The following is a 17,560-nucleotide window of genomic DNA, read 5'->3' as shown; positions in this document are numbered from 1 at the left end:
GTTTCGGGGGCAACAAAAAGAGACTAAAGTCCATTTACATGTAGGATTTCTAAATCAAAAAATCTTCTTTTAACGTAAGTTTTCTTTCTACATTTTCAGATACCCCAAACAGATTTAGAAGGTTTGGATCCCAATTGTCGAAGATTTAGATTAGAAAATGGAGAGTCACTGGCCGAAATAGATGAGGTAAGTTGCAAACTTGTCATAAGCTAAAGAAAACCATTTAAACGACAAAATCTTTCTTTAAAACTTTCGTTACATTGAATTCGTTGGTTGAAAAGTGATACAGAATTCTAAGGACAGTTCTTATCATTTGCAGTTAACCTTCTTTATCTTTGTTTATAAATTTCTGCACGACCCGAAACCTTTTTCTCACAAAAGTGACCATGACCATTATCCCTCTATTCTCATTGGACATTATTATGCTTGGTAGTCACGGCCATTGGCTACGATTGTGTAATTTGTGTACAGCAAAGGTGAATAACATTCAACATTTTATGTGGTGCTATAAATACTTATAACGAAATTCAATTATCGCACGTGTACAAAGTTCAGTTCTCTGTTTTCACTTTTCAATGTCAATGTGGGTGCACCAGTTTCCGGACAATTACCAGTAGTCGAACATCTACTGTTCTTTCATTGACAAACCATTTTGTGAATTAAGCGACAATAAGTGTCCGACTATACATGTGCATGCACCAGCCTCCAGACATGTACCAGAAGTACCTTTGGTTGTTTCATTGATAAACTTGTTTTTATGAATGCAAGAACAAAAATGTTCGACTACTGTTATTTGTGCCGGAGACTGGTACGTCCACCCTATCCATCGTATCCGCACATCTTAGCTTTTCTATTTCAAATTTATAACTTTTTTACAGGTATTCGGAAGTCCAAGTGCTCCAATTTTAGAGAATCCAGAACACCAAACACGATGGTACTTCAAATATTTTTTAGGAAAACGTAAGGGTCTTTCACACGGCTAACCTTTAGAAAATGTGATCATTAACCGCTATTGTTATACACAAACAGTGCATCAGAATTATGTTGGAATAGACACAGAAAAGAATCCGTACTTTTTGTCGATTGTGTCGCAGGATTCGGGGAGTAAAAGTATCCCGTTGTACAGGGCGATATTATTTCGAAAACAGGTAAGTCATTCACCTAAATTTGCATGTATATAGAAACAGATCTACAATAGAGGTGAGCGAGTGAGCTTTTTCGGGAAGCGTAAACCGAACCCGATTAAATTCAATTTTGAAGGACTCGGCATTTGATGACTCACAGAAATATGAGTGTCATTTCGATTGTGATTTTAAACACCGGAAGGGAAAATATCAAAAACGTGTATCGAACTTGACGGAATTGAGTCGGTTTTCGGTTTGGAAGAAATCGAGTGTTGTTTCGCATTTGGGCAACCTGCGCACCTCTAGTTGGTGAAGATGAGTGGGCTGAAAACATGTGTATCTAATTCTTATGTTTTATTATTGGAAATTCAAATGTAATTTGTTTGTGTTAAAAATATCGTAACAACCGATAGTCAAGAAAAAGTGTGAAGAAACGCCAAATACTTATAGAATTTCTTCACACTGGCGATTTTTCTTGGCCATTCATCATTTGCGGTTCATTTGTAAGAGGAATCGCCAGAATGTAAAGAAACGCCAAGTAAAACCGCCAAAGTGTTAAAAAACGTTAAGAGACACTTTAGCGAATTTTCTTAGCGAATCACTTCTGGTGATTTAACAAAACAACCAAAAAGTGTGAAGCTACCCACTTTGGCTACACTTCACTGAGTTCGTATAGAAAGACAATCAAACATTAGACTTTATATTAAAGAAGATTTTCCCACGATATGTAACTAGACAAGGTAGTTAAGAGGTGGGGGCTCTTTAAGCATTTTTATTCGAAAATTCCTGTAAATAATTGAAATATGTAGCGTTGATGACTGAATCAACACGCCAATAATAATTGATATCAGGAACATTTCATTGCTACCGATTCAGTCGAGGATTGAATTGATGTAAATTCGATAACATTTTGACAATTTCCCTTTGTTTAATCACACTCGATTTTCGTATTCAATTCTCCGGATAATTCCGGTTCAGTTACTTTTCAAAACATCGTATGAATGAACGAGGAATGTAACATTTTCACAGAAGTTTCCAAAGTGTACGGTAATTTCTCAGAAAACGAATCAATTTTAGAGCATTCCAATGAGCTCAGTAAATACAATTGCCTTTATTCAGTTGTAGCAAGCAGGTGTGCGGAATTAATTTTGTGTGTAGGAGTTATATGAACGAATATTATTCTTGGTAAAGATATTGGTGATATTGGTACATTGAATGAAGGTGGTTAACATGACAGACCGATTACAATTTAACTTTTTGGCTATTGTTTTCGTTGTAATTATAATTAATACGAGAACATGAAGTCATATTCAATTAAGACATCTTAACTCAGACAATAATTATTTTCATGGTACAGAGCATGTGTTAAATTGACATTGACTCACTAAACTCACTAAATTAATGTTTGTCTTTCTGACTTCTGATTTTGAAATATGAATTATACTGAAATTAGCAAGCGTGCTCCTCAACCACTTGAATCGTTCAAATAATTCCGGCCACGACAAAGCACCCAGCAGAGTAATAGCAGGTTCTACCACGTCAAATAGAGTAGTATTTTAATACCAATAATACCATAGCAGCGGTAATGGTTATTTTGAAATGACATTAAGAAAAAAAAGGTTTGGAAATATTCGCCTGTAGTTGCGCAAATTTCCTGTAAATGCTTACTTCTTTCGTAAATTTAATTTTCGATTGTTTTACTGTCAAAGCATTTGTCGATATAACTCTTGAATTTTGTAACATTTTGTTCAAGTAACATTTACATGCTACATGCGTCGAAATCGGTACTTTTCTTGTTTCAAGATTTCTTTCGACGCCCCCGCATACAAAACCCTTTACATAGCTCGGGATAAAAATGAAAAGTCTTGTTTTAGTGTGTTCATTGACCTCGGCTTCGCCTCGGATCAACTAATTTTCATATTTTTTTCACTCGTTATGTCAAATAAAATTTCATTATTTCTACTGATCTGACCTGCTGTGAATGTGTTAATGTGAATTTTCAAGAACGTTCATGAATTGTCACGACTTTTTTTTCAATTTTCGTAACTAAGCTGCTGGTCCGATCCTTTTCTATGATTTCTCTAATTTCGCATGGACTGAAATTACACATATCATCGAATCAAAAGGTCATCCATATTGCTTGAGAAGGGTCACTAACAATAGAATACTTACTAGTAGTAGTAAAATACAACAAAACCGACACAGCACTGCTTCTAGCATGAACATAGAAAATATTTCTAAGCGGTGGCTCTTATCACTAAAGCCTCCAAATTTGACATTTGTCAATTCAGTGTTAATGCTAGGAGCAGTGCTGTGTAATACGGGATAAGGGAATATTCATAATATTCAATCATGAACTGAGGTACGGAGTATCTTGTAAAGAATGGATAAATCAGTGGTAGAGTAGTGTTCTCTAAAAAATGTGCGGAATGTAAATTTAAAATCCACTCGATCAATTAATTAAAAATTTTCGTTAGGTCTTCGACCTTACGTTTAATTTGAAAAGCGCGAAAAAATTGGACAAACAAAAAAAAATTAAAAGATTATCCGCACGATAACAATTTCGCTTTATGAGATTCGCCTATTATGACAGAGAAAAGTTTAATCAAATCACCTTTTATAATGAAAATGTAATTTTCAATTTGAGGGTGAATAAATTCATTTTCCCCATTTTGAATTTATCATTGTGATGATATTGTTATGGATGTTTTCTGTTGAATGTTATATCCCCCCAATATAGACACGAAGCTCACGAAACTGTTGGCATAGAAAAGTGGAATACATATTTTAATAAGAAATTATGATACGAGAGAACGATATGAAAATGTTTTCACAGCGATATTAGTGTAAATATATGTATGTACGTTCATATAATGCGCCCAAGATAGAACTAAAGAAAATAGAAAAATTTTTGTCGCTTAATGTCTGTGATGTGTGAAACATGGTAATATCGGCATAAATATTTACAGATTTTGGTGCGTAAGACGGAAAAAAAGAACAAAAATGAATTTATCGCGTCTATGTTTGTGACAGGTTGATATAAATTCTGTTTCTGATGGGATCTGAAAACATTTTTTGATTAAATGGAAAACTTTTAAAACTTTGTCGGGAAATTTATTGACAAATTTTTAATGGCAGGTAGAAGAGACATAATGTACGAATGCGCTAATGCGCATCATAAGTTTAAATGAACTTTTTTTTATTTGTTGTTATTTTCTCGTCTGCTGTTAGATAGTTATCGTTTCATCGACTATTGTTCTTTTGCACGCAATGGGATATACCATTGCACGATATACCATTGCACGATATACCATTGAATCTATTACTTCTATTGTTTTAACCATTTTTTGGTGTGTCATCGCAGTTGAATCTTCACTAACTCCAGTAATACTAACTGCGAAGTTGAAATTATGTTCCACCAAACTCTCTAATATACCCCTCTCAATGGTGGGTTTATAACATAATCTTAATGTCGTACAATGTGTACTTATCAAGTTATTGTTGGTTATCTAGTTGGGAGCAGTACTGACCACGGGGTTTACAAATTGAACAAGTGAATTTATTGTGAACGTCCGATTGACTAATTGACTTTAACTAAACTTGATTATAAGTGAACTCTCAGTGCATACTAATTAACATATTGTTGACTACTTGATTACTCACTGAATTGCACATAATCTAATACACCTCCTCAATCGAATAATGAAATACACCTCCTTTAACCAAAACCACATTTTTAAAGACTGAAGTTGTTCAAAGAAATTGACCAAATTAAACTCCAAATTCATTGCCATTGTCAACAACCCATTCCAATCCCTTAATGTTGCGTCATTACATTAGCATTACGCTTTAACGATTTCCCCTAGTATCAGCTGCACTGTGGTATTAACCACTCCCATCACCACTGATACCGTCATGTAATCCCTTATTCCATTGGAATGTTCTGTTTCCTTCCGAATTTTATGTTCCTGTGTCTCGCATTCCATTTTCTGCCTTCAGCTCTACCATGCATTCAATTCAGCCATGGTTCCTTCGGTTTACATCACCAATTCGTTTCTGCCATGATTCACGTCCAGACACCAGACTCCACGATTTATTCATATTTCATGACCGCTTTTGATTCCACGATCAATTCTAAATTCCAATACTTTTCCGATATCAACTATCACGTCTTCATCGATTGCCTTTATCGTTGTGCACTTCCCAATTCCGATACAGTTCCAGTGCCGTGCGCATCAAACATATTAAATTCATATAAAAAGATACAGCTCTTCCTCTGCACCGTCTGCGTTGCCTGGGCCCATAACCTGTTACTTTTCTAGTTTACGGGAGCATTAATGACCACAGGGCTTACAAATTGATCCATTAGCACAAGATTCTGTTTCTATTGTCTAACGACAGCCCGTGCAGTTTGTTTAATATAATTTTATTTGTTTGCTTGTATGTAAACAACACAGACATAAATGCAGAAATGAAGTTTTTTTCCCAATTCAGCTTATATTTCCATCAAAATAATTTAAATTATTTAATGCACTTTGCATATAATATTATGATAGAACAGAACATCAGCAGATTTATATACCGAATATGATACTTTTCAATTCTCATCAATTGTATCCTACAACATTGAGAGTGTTTGTGGAAGGAGATTATAGCGGAACGAGTTTAATTTCACACGAAGTTGAAAATTGTAAAAATATTGGCAGCAGGTGGTATTTCACGAAACTACATCAAGTAACGAACTTGCAGAAATTGCTTCTTACAAGTAGCTTTGCCATTGTTATAATGAATGTCTCGTAAACGTTGGAAGAAGAATGTCAGATGCAGATATAATTCTCCGAACTACCTTTATCTGTGCTCAATGTCGATCAAAGTGAACTTAGTTTATGGTAAATGTGTTTTACCGTACTTGGGATGTCAATGCCATCAATAGTGATGTAATTACAGGTATAATCGATCTTACTCCCATCGTCAGGCATAGCAAATTTAACACACCTATGCCATCCGTACACCTATTTGTCAACAATTAACTAAATATTGGTCTTAGCTCTGCTCGTGTTGCCTAAAATTGCCTAAAATCAAAAGTCTGAGATAGATATATACCACAAATATGTCGTGTTGAGCCAAAATGACGTATAATATGTATGCTTTGGAGAGTTTCGAAAGCTTCGAGCTTCTTTTAGATTCCATTTGAAAAGTTAAAGATTTCAGTGGAATGCAAATAAGCTTAAAACTCGCAAAAGCTCTTCAAAAGCAGACACACAAATGCGATACGCTATTTTGGCTGAATACGACAGAAACGTAATTTTAGAAATGTCCCATTTTCGTCCCCGTAACATGTAAAATATTATTTACTGAATGTACTCAACTCATACTCATATAATTCGATTACTTAACGTACTCGCATTACGAATTTATGTTATACACACACAATATGCATGTCACATATCCATTCCAGCTATATAACGTCATAAAATACTGATAAATGTTTCATTCATAAACGAGTAATGTAGTGTTTCAGGTCAATGATTTTCGTAATAAATTTCCGATTTTAGATGAAAAAACATTTTCACAAAACAACCCTTTCCAGTTACACAATCATTTTATCATCTCTGTGATTGATACTTAGACTGTTTTGCGCTTCGAAAATTGAGAGATTGTGGTAATGGATTAAGTATTTTGATGAAATGTTACCGGAATTTGGCATTGAGCTTGATATGCAAATAACGATGTCGATATTTAGTAGCTTGCGGCGCCCCAAACAAATTTATTTACGTCACTGTGGCTTGTTTATATTTAACCAAATGATTCGTTTCTATTTTGGTTCAAAGCAATTGATAACGAGGGGCAAACCACATAAATCCACAATTTGCAACTCTTCATAACTCCATCATAACTCTGTATGCCTCGTACACGATTGGTATATCCAACATCTTCTTCTTCTTAATCAGCCCATTGATATCCACTGATGAATAAAGGCCGCCTTTTTTGTCTTCTACAACTCCCACAAAACTCTTGGTACCTCCCAAAAAACACTTGATACCTCCCAAATAAGTCCTGGTTCCACAAAACTCTTGGTACAACGTCCGCACTTTTTAGCTCGTGTTAAGTCCCAGAAAAATCTTGGAAACACGCACAAAGCTCTTGATACCTCCCACAAAACTCTCAATACCTTCCACACAACTTGGTAACTTCCACATAACTCTTGGTAACTCTTGGTCTGCACGTTGTTTAGTGGTTTGCCCCTCTGTTAATGTGCCCTTAACATTGTCATTGGTATTACAGATTATTTTAACATTTTACGTCATTTAATTGAAGACAATGCAAATTTTTAGGGAGCACAGAAAATAGCCTTGCCATACACACCGAACCAGAAGCTCACAGTGAAGCAACTTTTATCCCATTTCTCGTCAATGGACACAACAAAAACACCGAAAGAACTATTTTCCGCCGACATACAGAAGGACCTGTTACTGCTGGAGGAACAAGAGGGGTCGGTAAACTTCAAATTCGGTGTGGTTTATATGAAATCCGGTCAGAAGTGTGACGATGAAATGCTGAGCAACGGTAATTTCCAGCAATTTACAATTTAATTCCATTAAAAACCCATATTTCATCCATATATCATCATTGGGACAGAGGATGGCAGTGAAAAATTTGATGAGTTTTTGGGTGTACTTGGCGAGAAGATACGACTAAAAGGATGGGAACGATTTCGTGGCGGATTAGATGTTAAGGGTATGTGAAAACGACCGACACATTTTTGTTTTGTTTTATTTTATGGTTGCGATGTGATGATGTTGCTAATGTTGATAACTAAATTAAAATAAAATCCATAAAGGTGACATGACGGGCAAATATTCCATTTACACTCTGTACGAAGGTCACGAAATAATGTTTCACGTTTCGACATTATTACCATTTTCAAGAGATAACCGACAACAGGTGCGTTAAAGAGATGTTGTATCAGACATTATCGAAATAATTTTTCTTTTACATTTCCTTTTTTCGAAAATAAATCACACGATGGAAAAAAAGGTGGAACGTAAGCGGCACATTGGAAACGACATCGTCAATATTGTGTTTATTGATACGGATGATAGCGAGGATTTGGACTTTTCACCTAGCTGTATTAAGAGTCAGTTTACTCGTATCCTTTTCAAATATTTACGCTTGGTTAGAATTTATCGTATTGAGGAAATCGTTTGATATGATGCAGTCGCCGTAGATTTTGCTTCTTACCCATTTATTACACTTCATTCGTTGAGTGATTGTTGAGCCCCATATTGAATTCGAAATTCTTAGAGTAAAATTTTTTAAATATTTTGATTGGATTGTGTTCTGAACATTTAAAAAGAAATCGTAAGATCAAGCAGGGCTAAAGTGTTGGTGCCGGATGAGATTTTTCTTATTATCTCAAACATTCTGTAGCGAAAACATTATAGGACGAAGCCATTCGAACTGAAACAGAGCAAAATTTAATTAAGTCGAATAAATTGAAGGTTCTACGTCATTGGAATTTCTCGCAATTTTTTTCTAGTTTCATCGTTTTTGCAAGTTTGTTTAACAAATATTTCGCTGTATGAAAGGTCTGCTTTTTAAAACATTTTGACGACCGGTTTAACATTCATTCTACAAAGTTTCGAAAAAAACCATCCTAACACACTGGTGAGTTTTAAAACCTCTCGTCAGATAGGCAGTCCAATTGTAAGTCAAATGTTCGGGACAAAGTTGCAAAGTCTCGTTTCACTTTTCATCAACTAGGAATGCAAAGTTGAAAAGACGATTTTGTGTCACTTGTTCACATACGAACTGGAAAACATGAAATACTTTACAACCCTAGGTTTGCAACAAAAATATTTCCAACGTTCTTTCGGGACAACATTGTTCCAAACTTACGCTAAAATTATTGCTTAGCGAATTTGATTCTTAACCGGGAGGGGAGAAAATAAACATTTTCTCACCTGAACTTTAAATTCTCAGTGGAGTGTCACTTTCTTAACGTAAACGTAATTTAAGTGAACAAAATGACAATTTTCGCAATGCTTAGATGAAAAAGGTATTTTGTTGTCCAGAAAACGTCTTATCCACAAAAACCAATTTTTCGCATTTTCTGGCCGCAAGACAACGAAATACCGTACTGTACTCTCTTTGACCAAAAATTTCCAAAAACTGCGAACGTCCAAAAACTGAATTTTTCCATAATTTCGAACTGTTTTGGCAACTCCGGAGCTCAGCCTTATGTTTTAGCCGACTCTCAATGATTTATGGTTGATTATTGACGCTCTCATCTTTCAAATTAATCATGCTCGTCTTCATTTGAAACCTGATATTGTCAAGAAATAATCGAGAGTCAGTTAAAACGCAAGGCTGATTCAGCAGTTGCCAAAACTGTTTGAAATGGTGGAAAAATTTGGTTTTTGGACGTTCGCAGTTTTTGGAAATTTTTGGCAATTTTTTGGAAATTTTGGGTCCTGGTTTGGAGTATATTCATCGCCGTCGACTTGAAACAGAAACTTCCCACACACCTCAACAAATGTCCCAAATAAACAGTAATGTACTAATGTACTACCACTAAAGTGCATTTTACGTCACTGTTTGTGACTGTAAAGATTTGTTTGAGTTATTTTCCTAACGTATGCTAAAGGGCGTTAATGGAAGGTTTCAAACACGAGCCGGAGGTGAGATCTGGAATCAAATTTGTGTCGTGTTCCATGACCTGTGGCCTAATAGAGAACTCGATTTCATAAATACCGCCGGTTTTGGCTTGTCACTCGTCTTCAGCTCCTTCTGCAAGCCTCACTCTTGCATTCGTAATATACTATTGTATGGTACATCTTACTTTACCGGCAGTACAACCCATTAAGGGTCTTGTATGATACATCTTCGTTACGTAATTATCTCAACATATGTGAAAATGTGAATAGGTTTGAGCAATTTTTAATTAAATTAAAATTAAAAAAAGAATTTCCTTAACCCAATTGAAAAGACGTTTTTGCCGTGGTAACCCAACATAATGGCACATACAAATTATCAATTTACTGTGATGAGACAGTTCCTCCATTTGGACCGACATTACCGAATCCGCCGGTATTCCAGGTACGTAAAAAGAACACATTTTAACGAAATGAACATAAATTATTCTGCCCAAAAATTCAATTTCACCCTCAAACACCAAAAATTGTTTGGTTTTATTTAATTCATCGAAACAAAATCGGATGGAGGGAGAAAGAAACATTTTTTGACAGAACATTTTGTGTACGAAAACGCAAACAAACCTTTAAACCCCTGATTTAGGAACGATGGAAGAAAAAAATAATTTTCCAATTTGTATCAAACTTTTTCCATCAACTGTGCCAGATATTTCCATCAAAATTATATGACAACATACCGAAGTGTATTGAATGTATACTTTACACATGGTATTGTTGGATCTCGCCCAGTTTTCGGTTAAATGTTTTCAATTAAATGTTTGTAACAGCTCAAATGTAAGTAACAGAAACGATAAAAGGAAATTTTGCGGTTGTGGAATTCGGATTAAATTTCAATTCAGCAAAATAAATTGAATATTTTCCGTATGCTCCGTTCACCATTTTTTTTTCAACGTTCCAGTGTTGATGTTTCCCTCACAATTCAGTCTGTTCCAATTTCGAATACTATTGCCTGGCAGTATATATATGAAAAAATAATATTTACTGAACCACATCGAAAAGAGTTTACTTTAGCAGAGTGGATGAATTTTCTTAAAGTTGGAACATTTAATGAACTGAAGTCTAATTGTCTGAAGGCAAATTCCAGAACTATTGCCGGTCCCGATAAAAATAGTTTCGAAATTAAAAGTAAACCCTAAAAGGATTACAACATTCTAGAGTCTTAACACTGTGTCCAGTAACTCACGCAGGATTGGAACCATTAATAAAAGAAGCCGGATTTTTCATCTTAAAATTCTAGAATTTTAAAATACTGTTTTGCACACGTTAAAAGTGCAACTTTTACATCGGTAGGGCTTAAAATTTGGAATTCTTAGGAATTTTAAGTTTTTGAGGAATAATTTTTGAACATTCTTGAAATTCTCTAATTAAAGAAATTTCTGAATTTTTCTGAATTTTATAGAATTGAAACTCCGAATAATAACAACTCTTCTTCTCCATTTCCCTGATTTCATGCCGAAATCTGTCCAAAACGATTTTAAGGAATTTAATTCTTAAAAATTCCATAAAAATCCTTCAAAAAATCCTTAAAATGCCTTAATTTGTAATTTTTACAGAATGTTATGGAATTTTTAAGAATAAAATTCCTTAAAATAGACTCTACGTTTGCCGGTTTAAACAACATAAGAAATGAGAGAATTCAGAGCAACGGAGAAACCAGTAAGAGCAGCTTCGATACCAATGTTGCAGTATTCACGTGTGCAAAACAATAAGCCCTGGCGTAACACAACCGCCTCTTGCAGTTTAATATCAAGCAAAATTTTATTTACACAGTCTTCTCTGGCGACGTGAATGTTCAAACATTTCTTGTTCTTCGATGCTATAGATTCAAATTTATTTATTCGCGAGATATGATGGGTTGTCCCCTAGGTACTTTATTATACAATTCAATGGCCCGGTTTAATGAGAACAGATAGGCACCAGCGAGTGAATAAATTCTCTGGGATAATAAAAAGTCATTTCTCATTGATTTTGCCCATTCAATTATTTATTCATTCACAGTCTACACACATATTGCTTGCGGTATGCTATATTGTGCTAATAACTAAACGTTTCATTTTCAGAATGATGCGGCTTTGCGGGAATTTCTTTTGGTGAAGCTAATCAATGGCGAAAAGGCTACATTCCAAACACCGACGTTTTCACGGAAACGTGAAAGAACTCTCGAAATGTTAATAAAAGACCTGTATGAAGAGTACGTTCATGATACGAAAATGGTACGTTAACACACTGTTGTAGGGGTTATCTATGTGTATACATAAATATATTCTTCCTGCAATTAAAAAGAAATGTAAAGAAATTGTCGAAGATTTTTGCTGAGGCTTTAGTTATCGTACTGAATGCTTAATAAGCTTCTTCGCTTAACTAAAATGAATGCATCGAATGAATGAATGTGTTCAACATTTTCCTCTATAAGTTTTACGAGGAAAATGCCACATTGTTTGTGCTATACACCAGGCAGTTCATCAGAGCCAAACTGGTTCAAAAAGGCCCTTCGGGCGTTGTATGAAGACATTTTATAGAAAGTCCTTCATTGCTCTTCATTCATTCGAAAATCAAAAAGTCCTTCGGATATCGCTTGAAAACCCATATGGCCAGTTCGGTCCTGGCCTCAACAATGTTTGTAATTAATTTTTTTTTTCGTTCAGAATATGATGAATAGACGCGCATTTTCCGAGGTATTATACGATGCACCTAGAACGTCTAAATTGAAAGAAGATGCACGACAGGTTGAATTCGTGCGAATCGGACAGGCATTAAAATTGGAAGCTATTGTGAGGGGTGATGCTCCTACGAGCCTAGCATCGGCTGGGCCTAGTTCAATGTTCAAACGACCGCCATGGGAACCGCAGTGTTTCTATGCAGCATTTTACCAAAGTGGAACCGTTTGTGGTAATGTCTTCAATTTAAAAAAAAAAATCTTTTTCGAATGTAATCGAATCGGACTTTTAGGTGACTCGTTCGGAAATGATTCGATCTTTATCTGCACAAATGAGGGAACATTTTTGATCAGAGGTCTGTTCATTGCCTGCAGAGAACGACTTTGAATTTCCGCTTTTAATTCAAAAAATTTTTTATTCAGAGGACCAATCCTACCAGATGGTATTCGATAAATCGTTTTGCGTTCGACAAATTAGCGTCGTCGAAGATCATGGGATAATGTTGATACGCGGTGGATCGTCAGCGCACAAAGACAGTCATCGAATTCACGTTTTCAAATTGAATGAATTCAAAGACGATCAGCTGAAACTACGCACCAAGAATGATATTCGTGACCGGAGGATTGATAAAACGCGTGGATGCCACTTGTATACGATATCGAAGGGCGGAGATGGCCACTTACGCATCGCCGTTGCGGTAGGAAGAAAAATGTTAACATTCCAGTGGAAATACTCGGCTGCATGGACTTCGTGGTGTTCCAATAATGAAACTGAAACGGCCGATGGGTTTATATTTTTACGGGTAACTGACACGGCATAATTGGTTCAATTGATCCAATAGATTCATTTTGGTGTTTGTTTTATTGTAGGAAATGACGTTGCACGACGTCCCAACTATTATGACAATACTGGAAGGACCGGCAAGTACGAATTCCGGCTGCTTAACTTGCGTCGGTTTCAAGTAAGTTCGAAGTAGTTTTGTTACCGCACTTTCGCTGATTACCTTATCCTTCAGACATCACTTTGAAGTGGTTAGCGAGCAGACTGGTCAATCTACACGGTTGCACGAAATCGAAACCTCGAAGCGATCTCAAACGCAATTGATCGCAGCATTGGATCTCTGTGATGGACAAGAAACGGAACTGCTGCTATGCTACAATCGTGAGTATCAAAAGCAAAACATTGGACACCCGTAGACGATATTCGATCTTTTTTGTCCTTACAGACACTTGTCACTTCCAAAAACTTCAAGAAGACAACAAAACAACCGAATTCGATTTCCATTGGAATACATCGCCAACTTCAGTTGTATGCGCATTTCCCTATATCATTGCACTAACGTCCGATTCGATGGAAATTCGATTGCTGGTAAATGGAAATCTCGTGCATATTGTCCAAATGGCCGATCTACAGCTGATAACATCCAAACGGGACATTTATTTTGCAACGACTGCACCGGAATTTATACCAAAAGATTTCCGTATCAAAGGCATTGAAAATGAACAGGATGGCGAACAGAGCACGAAACAGATGAAAATAAACGAATTTTCGAACGAAAGAATACTCGAAATTAAGCACAAAATTGAGAAAATTGAATCGCAAATTGTATGTGACGACGACGGTGATGATGTGAATGAAAGTGCTGGCCAACGAGAAGCGCAGTCCGTGCACATAAATACCGAAGACAATTTAACCAAATTTCTGCCGTTACCAGTCGATCACGTTCCATGCATACAACGCGCTAGATCGCTCCAAAAACCGAAAGACAAACACTCCGTCGACGATCCGAAGCGACAAATATCGAAAAGTAATTCGTGCGGCGATTCGTACTCATCGAACAACGGTGAATTTGCGACCGCCAAACAGCATAATTTAATCGAACCCACCGTTCCACCAAATTCACCGAAAACATCATCCGAATCACCGGTCTCACCCACCAGACGGTATTACCTAAAATCGCCACTGTTGAGCACAAAGCCAAATGTCCAAAATAACGGACACGATGCGGGCAACGCATCGGAAAAGGTGAAACCGTTACGGATATTTCGCATACCATTAGCCAATCTAACTGGAACCCATTCACATTACCATACGCACAACAGTGTGCCGAAGGTTTCGAAAATAAATAAAAATAAAATTGTTGAGGACCACTCGGAGAACGATGATTGTTTCGATGAAAATAAATGTGATAATGTAGTGTTAGAGGATGCCGTTGCAACGAATGCAGGCGGTGAATTGTATGCGTCGTTGTAAACGGTTTATTTTGCTTCAGACAGTTTCAAGTGATTTGAAACAGAGAATTTAGAATTTGAAACCCCGAACAGCGATGTCAGATTAAAAGGTTTTGAGTTTGCTATTTAAGTACCGGTTGATTCTTGCCCATTCGTGGTCAAGCTCATGGTGGACAATGCGGTCGTGGTTCTTGTGCGGCCGGTAAGTTCCTTTAAATTCTTTTCCTTTCGCTCCTAAAGTTTTTCCCTTCCAAAGGAAAAGTCTTTCCTTCCTAAGGGAAACATTGTTTCCTCCTAAGGGAAACAATGTTTCCTCCAAAGGTAAAAATCTTTACCATTCCAATAGAAGAGGTATTCAAAGGAAAAGTCTTTCTCTTCCAAAGGAAAAGTATTTCTCTTCCAAAGGAAAAGTATTTCTCTTCCAAAGGAAAAGTCTTACTCTTCCAAAGTAAAAGTCTTTTTCTTTCAATGGAAATGTCTTTCTTTCCCAAGGGAAAAGTTATGTTCTCACAAAGGAAAAGTATTTCTCTTCTTCGTAAAGCAAAACGTCATACTACTCTCGGGAAATAATTTGATATTTCGTATAATGATGAGTAAAAATACCTCCGGCTGAAGCCGTACGACACTGGATACGAAATATCAAATTTCTTCCCTGGTATAGTAATACAGAAATTATGTTTTTTCGTCCCTGCACGCATCTGTCCTTGATAAGACGATTTCGAATTTTATGTCACAATCATCATCCCCCTCCAATGTTGCCTCAATAAATACCATTTCAAGTTTGTTTGGTTCCAATTAGAACGACTCTCGAGTCTATCATTTTCCTTCGTTCCATTGCATTTTCCTTGATATATCTCGACCATAAAGTCGAAACTTACTGAAGCAATGAAATGCTTCTAGTTTTAACATCAACTGGGATTCGAACAGAACGCAAACCGCAAACATTCACATCCCAATAACTGAGATAAAGTTTTGCTCCTTAATTACACAATTTGTTAATTGCTGGAAAGACGACATTTCACCATTCACGGCTGATTAATTCGCAATTACAGCACACTAGCTATGTGTGGTGTACAAATATGGGCCTGTGTTAATGTGGCGATAAATTTATCACCATTTCGAAGTGTGTCTCTGTTTTCGTTTTGCGGTCGTCGCAGAAAGTTGTTACGGAATTTTCATGGGCATTTTAATTGTTCCAAATTCAAGAATAGTTTCCGTTGTGGTTATTTTGCAAGTGTTCTGTACAACCACAAATGGAAAATGTAATCACGTAAGTTTTACAGTTATCTAAATTGTAAGGCAAAATGTTAGCAAATTCACAGTTTTCTGTCACATACCACTTCTCAGTTAATTTCATGTGCAGTAGAAAAGCAATTGTAAGCTTAATAGCTTTGCAAACTAGACACAAACTATTTAGCAGATACAAAGACTCTTTCAAAGAGATAATGTCGACAATATATACATCATTTGAACTCCGTTTTGGATCGACTGATCCGTTAATTTATTGTTCATGTTCATACATACTGAGTACATCCACCCATCTACATAAAATAACATTAATACACAAACACGCTCTTCCCGAGGAGTTGTTGTTTGTGTTGATGCTGCTTAATCCATATGACTCGCGGCATATTCAAACTTCTTCAGTCTTATACGCAACTCTTCAATTCAATACACATAAACATGATACTTGACGTGCACTTCCTTCCTTCGAATTGATGTGTTTAATCTAAATTGCTAAATGAAAAAATCAATCTTCTTAGTCCAATGTGGGCAGTTGTTTGTCCACTGCCGCTTGTGTCGTTGCCTATTTTTATGGTTTTTTTGTGTGGGAAAAACGCTTATCGGATCAAGAGAACCATGATCGAATTTCAACATCCAAAGACCTAAAATCGTAAAGTTACATGATGGTGCTGTCATTTTTCAACTTGTCTTGAGTGTCCATCCAATTTCTGGGGGCCGATTAGCATCAGAGCCATCTCTTTCGAGTATAACTCTATGCCTAAAACACAACCAAATCGTAACAATTATTTATAATGAATTTTATGGACTAAGAATCCATTTTTTTGTGAAAGAGAAGTAAATTACAAATCAAAATGATGAAAGATTTTTGATAAATGTTAAGAACAATATCTATTCATTGTTCTAGAACTGTAAAATGATATCTCGGATCAAGGCGTACGGCCTTGATTTCGTTTCAATACGAAATATCATTTTACAAATCGTGTGTTGAATAAATAGTTTTATGTATAGAGAGCGTCTGCAAATTCGCTGACTCTACTCCACTGTAAAGCGCATTTTACAAGCGAGTGCAGCGAGAGGTAAATATAAATAAAAAAAAATTATCTGTGTTATGTAAAAATAAGAATTAAGAATTTCAAAAAGAAAACAATAACCAAAATATATTTAAAGTTAAGTGAAAACAGAGATATCTAGAGAAATAAGAAACTATAAATTTAATTATATTGTCCTATAATTGTGAAAGGAAAAAGAAGTTTTTATTAGAAAATAAATGAAGATGTTGAAACAATTGAATGGATAAAGGTAAAAGATCTATGTTTACACTAAATGTAAGAAATAAAAACATTTTATTTAACGAACTCAAAATTTCTTTTTAACTGGTCTAATTCCACTGTACAATAGTAGAGTGTAGCGGTTAGAACTTTGAGACAAAATTCACTGGTGGTGAGAAGGTGAGATGTTTCTTTAGTAGTTTAAACTATATTTCTGCGTTAATTGTCAGACGCAGAATGTGTCACTTCAAGGGATAAGACTTGTTCTTAAGACTAGACTAAACTAGATTCGGTTTTCTTCAGTTTAAATTCTTTCAGTAC

General features: G+C 35.9%; 1 protein-coding gene across 2 annotated transcripts in view; it reads left to right on the top strand.

Annotated features, from left to right (window-relative positions):
• Positions 1–17,326, top strand: part of LOC119069778 (GTPase-activating Rap/Ran-GAP domain-like protein 3) — an 85,744-nt gene extending 68,418 nt beyond the window's left edge. For both annotated transcript variants that reach the window (XM_037173918.1, XM_037173926.1), the window contains 15 exons: positions 100–186; positions 879–960; positions 1,030–1,148; positions 7,460–7,691; positions 7,764–7,862; positions 7,966–8,069; positions 8,163–8,274; positions 10,114–10,223; positions 11,899–12,051; positions 12,484–12,727; positions 12,788–12,850; positions 12,918–13,297; positions 13,365–13,456; positions 13,511–13,656; positions 13,721–17,326. In XM_037173918.1, coding sequence (XP_037029813.1) covers positions 100–186; positions 879–960; positions 1,030–1,148; positions 7,460–7,691; positions 7,764–7,862; positions 7,966–8,069; positions 8,163–8,274; positions 10,114–10,223; positions 11,899–12,051; positions 12,484–12,727; positions 12,788–12,850; positions 12,918–13,297; positions 13,365–13,456; positions 13,511–13,656; positions 13,721–14,748 — 3,051 coding nt within the window. In that variant the 3' untranslated portion in view covers positions 14,749–17,326. The remainder of the gene's footprint in view (positions 1–99; positions 187–878; positions 961–1,029; positions 1,149–7,459; positions 7,692–7,763; positions 7,863–7,965; positions 8,070–8,162; positions 8,275–10,113; positions 10,224–11,898; positions 12,052–12,483; positions 12,728–12,787; positions 12,851–12,917; positions 13,298–13,364; positions 13,457–13,510; positions 13,657–13,720) is intronic.
• The last annotated feature ends 234 nt before the right edge of the window (positions 17,327–17,560 follow it).

Source organism: Bradysia coprophila, chromosome II, assembly GCF_014529535.1.
Source record: "Bradysia coprophila strain Holo2 chromosome II, BU_Bcop_v1, whole genome shotgun sequence".
Taxonomy (NCBI): Eukaryota; Metazoa; Arthropoda; class Insecta; order Diptera; family Sciaridae; genus Bradysia; species Bradysia coprophila.
This window is presented reverse-complemented; position numbering and strand designations above follow the sequence as displayed.